General features: G+C 45.3%; 1 protein-coding gene across 3 annotated transcripts in view; it reads left to right on the forward strand.

Moving 5' to 3' along the window:
* LOC147729457 (uncharacterized) overlaps nt 1-7,123 on the forward strand; it is a 128,229-nt gene extending 121,106 nt beyond the window's left edge. The window contains exon 8 of one of the 3 annotated variants that reach the window (XM_086954327.1): nt 3,465-4,848. In XM_086954327.1, the coding sequence (XP_086810453.1) occupies nt 3,465-4,063 (599 nt within the window). In that variant the 3' untranslated portion in view covers nt 4,064-4,848. Of the gene's footprint in view, nt 1-3,464 lie in introns of all 3 variants that reach the window. The other 2 variants (XM_086954326.1, XM_086954325.1) reach the window with 2 other exon arrangements.
* The last annotated feature ends 261 nt before the right edge of the window (nt 7,124-7,384 follow it).

Consider the following 7,384-nt stretch of genomic DNA (forward strand, 5'->3'; position numbering starts at 1 on the left):
GCCCAAGGTGTTACTGTGCCTGCAATTCTGCTAAAGATCCCTCCAGATCTGCCCAGGATACCGCCCTGTGCTGCTCTTTCCCCTCTCCTCGAGGACTGCTCCATCCCACTGCAGCAGGCCATGCAACGAAACAGGTTACACGCCTTCATTCACGTAGATACCTGAAGAGAAGGAGGATCTGAGAAAGGTGCTGGAAGACTTCAGGAGTCAGACAATCTGGTCTCACCAGGGGCGGAAAAATCTTAGGTGACACGAAGGGAATTGAATAGGGCAGAGTAAAATTTCCATTATGCCAGCCTAATTTCATGTTATACTCTCTGCTCAAAATACATGATATTACCACACATCGCTTAACTAGACAGTGTTTGTGTCAAACATTTAGCACAGGCCCCCTGGTACAACACAAATGACCAAAATGCAAGAGGCTGCTGTTTGCAACACTTGTGTTTTTACACTATTAGTTTTGCGCTGCATGCATCACTTGAGGACACATTACATGATAAAATATAGCACTAAGTTCCAGTTTAGAATTTTTGCATGTAATTTGGTGTAATTTACCAGAAATTTTACTTAATTATGGGAATGCAAATTACACAAATTTCACAAACAGCTAGATTTCAATGTTGTTTGTGGAAATGTAGTGGACTTGAGGACTGCGTGTATCCGATAGCCCACCTCCTCTCAGTGCCCGCGACGGTCAACAACTTAACGGAGCAGAGAAAATAGGCAAGAGCTGTCTTACCCACAGAGGACAGCTCATGAGGGTCCGGGGCATGGCGCGAGACGCTCACGCCACAGTTCATCGTTCGTAGTCTTCTGAGCTAAGAGCTGTCTTAACCTCAGAGGACAGCTCATGAGGGTCCAGGGCATGGCCGGAGACGCTCACGCCACATTGCATCGTTCGCAGTCTTCTGAGCCAAGAGCTGTCTTACCCTCAGAGGACAGCTCATGAGGGTCCGGGGCATGGCGCGAGACACTTCCCTCCACAGTGCATCGTTCGCAGTCCTCTGAGCCAAGAGCTGTCTTACCCTCAGATGACAGCTCATGAGGGTCCGAGACATGGCGTGAGACACTTCCCTCCACAGTGCATCGTTCGCAGTCTTCTGAGCCAAGAGCTGTCTTACCGTCAGAGGACAGCTCATGAGGGTCCAGGTCATGGCGGGAGACGCTCACGCCACATTGCATCGTTCGCAGTCTTCTGAGCCAAGAGCTGTCTTACCCTCAGAGGACAGCTCATGAGGGTCCAGGGCATGGCGGGAGACGCTCACGCCACATTGCATCGTTCGCAGTCTTCTGAGCCAAGAGCTGTCTCACCCTCAGATGACAGCTCATGATGGTCCGGGGCTTGGCGCGAGACACTTCCCTCCACAGTGCATCGTTCGCAGTCTTCTGAGCTAAGAGCTGTCTTACCCTCAGAGGACAGCTCATGAGGGTTCGGGGCATGGCGCGAGACACTTCCCTCCACAGTGCATCGATCGCAGACTTCTGAGCCAAGAGCTGTCTTACCCTCAGAGGACAGCTCATGAAGGTCCAGGGCATGGCGGGAGACGCTCACGCCACATTGCATCGTTCGCAGTCTTCTGAGCCAAGAGCTGTCTTACCCTCAGATGACAGCTCATGAGGGTCCGGGGCATGGCGGGAGACGCTCACGCCACATTGCATCGTTCGCTGTCTTCTGAGCCAAGAGCTGTCTTACCCTCAGAGGACAGCTCATGAGGGTCCGAGGCATGGCTCGAGACACTTCCTGCCACAGTGCATCGTTCGCAGTCTTCTGAGCCAAGAGCTGTCTTACCCACAGAGGACAGCTCATGAGAGTCCGGGCATGGCGCGAGACACTTCCCGCCACAGTGCATCGTTCGTAGTCTTCTGAGCCAAGAGCTGTCTTACCCACAAAGGACAGCTCCTGAGAGTCCGGGCATGGCGGGAGACGCTCACGCCACATTGCATCGTTCGCAGTCTTCTGAGCCAAGAGCTGTCTTACCCTCAGAGGACAGCTCATGAGGGTCCGAGGCATGGCTCGAGACGCTCACGCCACATTGCATCATTCGCAGTCTTCTGAGCACTTGTCAAAGGGCTCGATGCATCAGGACCCGCATTCTCACAATGAACATTCGTGCGCAGCGAATACTGAATACTTGGGGGCCTTTTTGAAGGTTTGGCAGGCGCTCGCTCTCTCAAGAATGGCGGATATCCCGTCCGCCGTACTGTAAGCACCATGGGCTAGAACACTCTTGGAATGCGGCAAACACGACATCCGCCACGCTCGTGACAGGGAGACACTCTACATCAGGCACTTCGTTTTCATTTAAGAAGGCCGGGCATCTGGCAAACTGGCAGACTAGCCCTACCACCCTAAACCTCACCAAGACCCCTACAGCTGGCCTGAGGTGGCAGAACCATTCGAGTGGGCCCTCAAAACAGATTCCCTCCGGCATCCATTCTGTTTGGGTCCGCCATGTCAAGCAATCAAACTCTCTTTATTTCGGTTAAAAGGCCATAAAAGATACAGCCGTACAGGTCGTGTTTAGTACATTCTGGCTCGCGATCAACATTCAAGTGCGTAGCAAAACAAGTTATATTAGAAATGGCTGCAATGGACATAGTAATAACAGCATAAGATAGTGACATCTAAGGCAATTGATCTTGTGTCAGCGGGTCGTCACATTTTTGACTTCCATGTCAATCAGTCGGACAAAGAAATATCCTGAAACATCTGCACGTGCGGGCAGAAAACTCCCAGCTCACGGGCGGCATTAGTTCTATCGAAAAGCCTCAGCTGTAAGGATCTGTGCCAGGCCTCTGGCTGTTACTACCCAATCACGGAAACTGCAGTAAGTGTTTCCACAAGGAGACCCAATTATAATCCTCAAATAGTTCGCCTCAAAGCATTTCAAAGATTCTCCGCAGTGGTTGGTTGATCGGACTCATTGAGGACCAATAAGAACTGACCAAACCACTCTGGCTATGATGACTCTTGATCTAAACCTTGTTATTTGTAAAGTACCGCATGTCCCCCATATTCTGCAGTTGGGTCCAAAGTGAATACCGAAACACGCTGTGATTACATTAATTTCCCTAATATTATTAATATCCTACGTAGGCTAATGCTCTGGAGCAAGAAGAGACAATAGAAGCCTCAGTAGCATGAAGCCAAGCGGTGTTTTATCATCTTCATCTTTATTTGTTCTCAGTTTTCTTCTTTTTCTCTACCGTCCGCTTTTTCTTTGGGCTTTATTTATTCAATTCCCATCTCTTCCTTGTCTTTTTATAAAACTTGTTCTTTTTCTCTTGGAATTCTCCCATTATAATAACATTTTAAGCTCTATTCACCCTCCATTTATTTGCATGTTTCTTCAATTTACTTTTATTTTAACTTCATGCCCTTTTTGTAAATTGTAGTCCCTCCTTATTTCTGTTTTGGTATTTTTAATAATTTATTGTTATTCACTGTCATTTACCATTAGACAATGGAATCAGCAGCCATTATTGCGAGAAACAGCAGCCACTCCGGAAGCACATCGACCACCTCCAGCTCCATCGATACCACCCTCAGGCGCCCGAGACTGGAGCCTCCAGCGTGGCCATGCCCAAGGAGGAGGAGCCGGAGACCGCCACCGCCCCGGAGGAGGATCCAGCCGGCAGTGCGGAGGAATACAGGCCTCCCAAGAAGAAAGCCCTCAGGCCCGGCCCTGCGCCCGGTGGCAGCCTCCGCTCATGGACATGGAGGTACTTTGTGATGCCAGAGGGACAAGCGTTGAGGAATGCCCACATAGTGAACTGCAGGTTGTGCTGCAAGCCGGTGAAGAGGGGGATCCCCAAAGAAAAGTCCTCTCTTGGGACATCATGCCTCGCAATGCACCTGCGGAGAAACCACAACATCACGGAAGACTCCCCGCTCAGTGACCTGCTCCCGCTTTCACCAGTGTCTGCTGGAGGAGAGACGGTCCCACAGGCCAGGGAGGCCGCGCCAGCTGGAGCCTATGACTTCAACTACTGGCCCACAGCGTTCGCAGACCGCTACACGTCAACGATGAGCTCCTTTGCCCATCTGAGCCCAGACTGAGGACACTTAAGGTTTTGTCTTCATGGTGCTACAAATATGCAGGTTGTGGGGCAGTGCTGAATTTGCTAAAAAGTTTCTGCATCCCCAATTTCTCCTATCAGGCAGGCACTGGTGGATGGCTCATTGGTTGGAGTTGTGGTGTGTTTGGGATTGTGGGGTGAAGCATACAAGTATTTTCAGCTTGGAAAATTTGAGCTTGGTTGACAATATGCTAAACCCATACATATCAAATGCAAAGTACCAAAAGAAACACAGTGGTTCATTTAGCACCTTCCCAAAAAGTGGGTTCAGAAAACAGACACCTCTAAAGATGATCAATTTTAAAGGGTGGCTTATTTTATGGGTAAGGGGGGAATACATTCTGTAGAGCTGGGAGCCATAAGGCATAATTTAGTTCCATTCTAGCCCAGTCGACCCCCAACAGATGAGGTTTGGAGCACAGTACCAATATGTAAGAAATATCTGGTACAGTAGTCTCAGTCACAAGAGAACAGCGGAGGGCAGTACAAATATTCAGGAAGAAACTCTGAATAGTAAAGGTAAGTAAAACAAGTATCAAACAGGGAAAAAGAAGATGTGTATGAATATATTTTTTGGGTTGTAATAAGACAATCCATCTAAAGCATGCTACTCCACAAAACTGCAGACTCTGTTTCTTGAAAAGGATAAACCTAGGGACTGTGAACATATTTTAAAAGAAATATATTATTTTGACAACGCACAATAACTATGAATGGCGTAGCAACATTTCAGAACATATGATCTTCCATACAACGCCACCGATTTAATAGAAAGAGAGAAAAAATTGAAGACCTAGTATATCAGAAGACGCAAGGTCACAGCATCGAAAGACTGTGCTCTTAGGTAATGGTTATCATCTACAACACACAGTCATGGCAGCTGCAGAGAGGCTACAAGTGAGTGTGCAACAAAACAGTAAAATCTCACCTAGCTTCAGAGACAGCCCCACAGACCGCTCCACCACAGGTCAGCTGGAGAACATCTGTGGTTCTCACAGGCTGCTCCCACCCAGACACCGTCCATCTACAGAGTGTTCCAACCTTGTGAACAGCCTTGAGCTTCAGATCACTCCAGGAAACAACAGTTCTCGGATGCCACACCGGGGCATATGTGTGCCGGATGTGACAACATAAAAACTACCTAAAATTGAAGAGATGGAACTGAGCATTTGTGGATAATCAGGTGAAAAGCTACCACAAGCTTCAAACAAATATGGTGAAAGAATGTGCATAGTATTATTTGCATCCTAAAGATATAGTAATGTTTTTAATACTACAATATAACGACTCGTTGCATTTTATCTGACTTATTACAAAGGACTTTGATCGCACAACATCCTTCAAACTTGATCTAAAAAATACCACCACACATTAACACTTCCTGGAGCTCCCCTCTCCCTTATTACCCCCAACATTGTTATTTTCGATTCATATTGGTGCCCTGGACTGGTTTTGAGAGCAGTAAATGCCAACCCACAAAACTTGGGAGGATTCAGCCTCTCTTAGCTTGTGGCTGCTGATGGCTCTGCACTCTTGGATAAGAACCACATTGGCTTGCTGAAGCCACATTGTAATGCAGTTGAAACCTATAACATGTAATGCAGCACACTAATCAATATTTGGAAGAGGAAAAGGTATATTTATTAAACTTCTCCACTGAAATCAAGTAGCACATTGTATCATATAGAATCTGTGTACCAAACACAAAAATGGCCTAAAGTGCAAATCCGCCTTGTAGCAGGCGAGTGCCTGCATGAAAGTTATTACAAATAACCATAAGATCGGTGCTTTTGATCGAACGACTGAAAACATAAGTGGAGTCTTCTGCTTGTGGTTGACCACTATGATGGTGTTGCCCTACACATTTTAGATTCCCTTCCATTGTGTAAACAAAAGAACTGGTTCGCTAAAAAGATATTTCTGCAAGTTATGGTGAAATTAAACTAGAATCCAAATTGTGTCGTCCCTCTGCTCAGCCATTGTTCAATGTCCCTTTGCTTCCTTGTGGCGCTACAGTAGAGATTGGATACTTTTCTTGATCTCTCAACAACGGGTTAGTTCCAATTTGAGTATCAGAAGTAGCACATGTGGTTGACTGTATTAGCTTAATGTATTGATGGTTGGATGGAGGGCTTATCCAACATATTGACTTGCAGAGAGGTAAAATTTCTCATACATATAAGTAACCTCCTCCGAAAAGCGGAGCCATAACAGTCAAAGTGCCTCACAAAGGGACAGTTTTAAAATTTTAAATGACATGAATTTACCAGAAATGTGTGTCTAATATTTAAGTTAAATATTGTAGATACAAACGCAAACAATTTTATGGGAAATATTATTACTTTTTAACTTTTGTATATTGAGCATTTTATAAAGTGACAAAAAGCATATTTTATTTATCGCGCTTTATCGTTATGAAAAAAACAAAAAAGGATTTAAGCTTCACCACATAAAATCAAAACTATTGGGCTCCTTGATTTGGGCAGAAATATCACCACCCTAAATGATTGCAGATCCTCTCTAGTGGATTCTCTCAAGGACCTGGATCTATCTGAACTTTGGTTCCCCTGGACACGGCTTTCGCAGAGAACTGTCTGGAATGTAACTTATGTTGTTGGAGACGGCGTTGCATAGAATCATAAAAACGATACTTCTTGTGATATCCTCCCACGTCGATCTCAGGACTCCGAGCTAATCTCCCCACTGATTCAAAAAGTGAAATTTCATTTTATATGATTTACATTTCATGAAATTCACAATGTGTCATTCTGATATAACTGGAATTTGCTTGACTCAATATGTCTGTGTGGTAGGCCACACGGATGAAGAGATAAAGATCTTTGCCATATTTGTGTCTGTGTCCTGTACTTGCCCAACCATATCCGAAGTGAATGTTACCTCTTTTGTAGAGTATGCTATGGGATTATGTTAAAGGGCAGCTTGACTGCATGTAGAAGCTCCAAGGAATCAACTTTGTTCAGAAACTGTTACATTTTTTAAAACTTTGAATAAACTTTTAACTGATAATACATTTTACAGTTTGGTTTTGTAGCTGTGAATAATTAACCTTTATTGCTTCTGTATTTTTTATACCAGTACAATCCATTGGTACAAACTTTACTGTATAGCTTTAAGTAACTTCTCAATAAAGCATTACTTCCTGTCTCTCTTTTTTTCCATTGCCTTCCACTCATTTTCTGAGGGTTGTAATGTAATTCTCTACAGTTTCTACACTCCCCTGTTTCCACATTATAAGATAGTGCCTTCAAAGTACTACTGTATATATGTGTTCCTCAATTCT

Source organism: Lissotriton vulgaris, chromosome 2_1 (genome assembly GCF_964263255.1).
Source record: "Lissotriton vulgaris chromosome 2_1, aLisVul1.2, whole genome shotgun sequence".
Taxonomy (NCBI): domain Eukaryota; kingdom Metazoa; phylum Chordata; class Amphibia; order Caudata; family Salamandridae; genus Lissotriton; species Lissotriton vulgaris.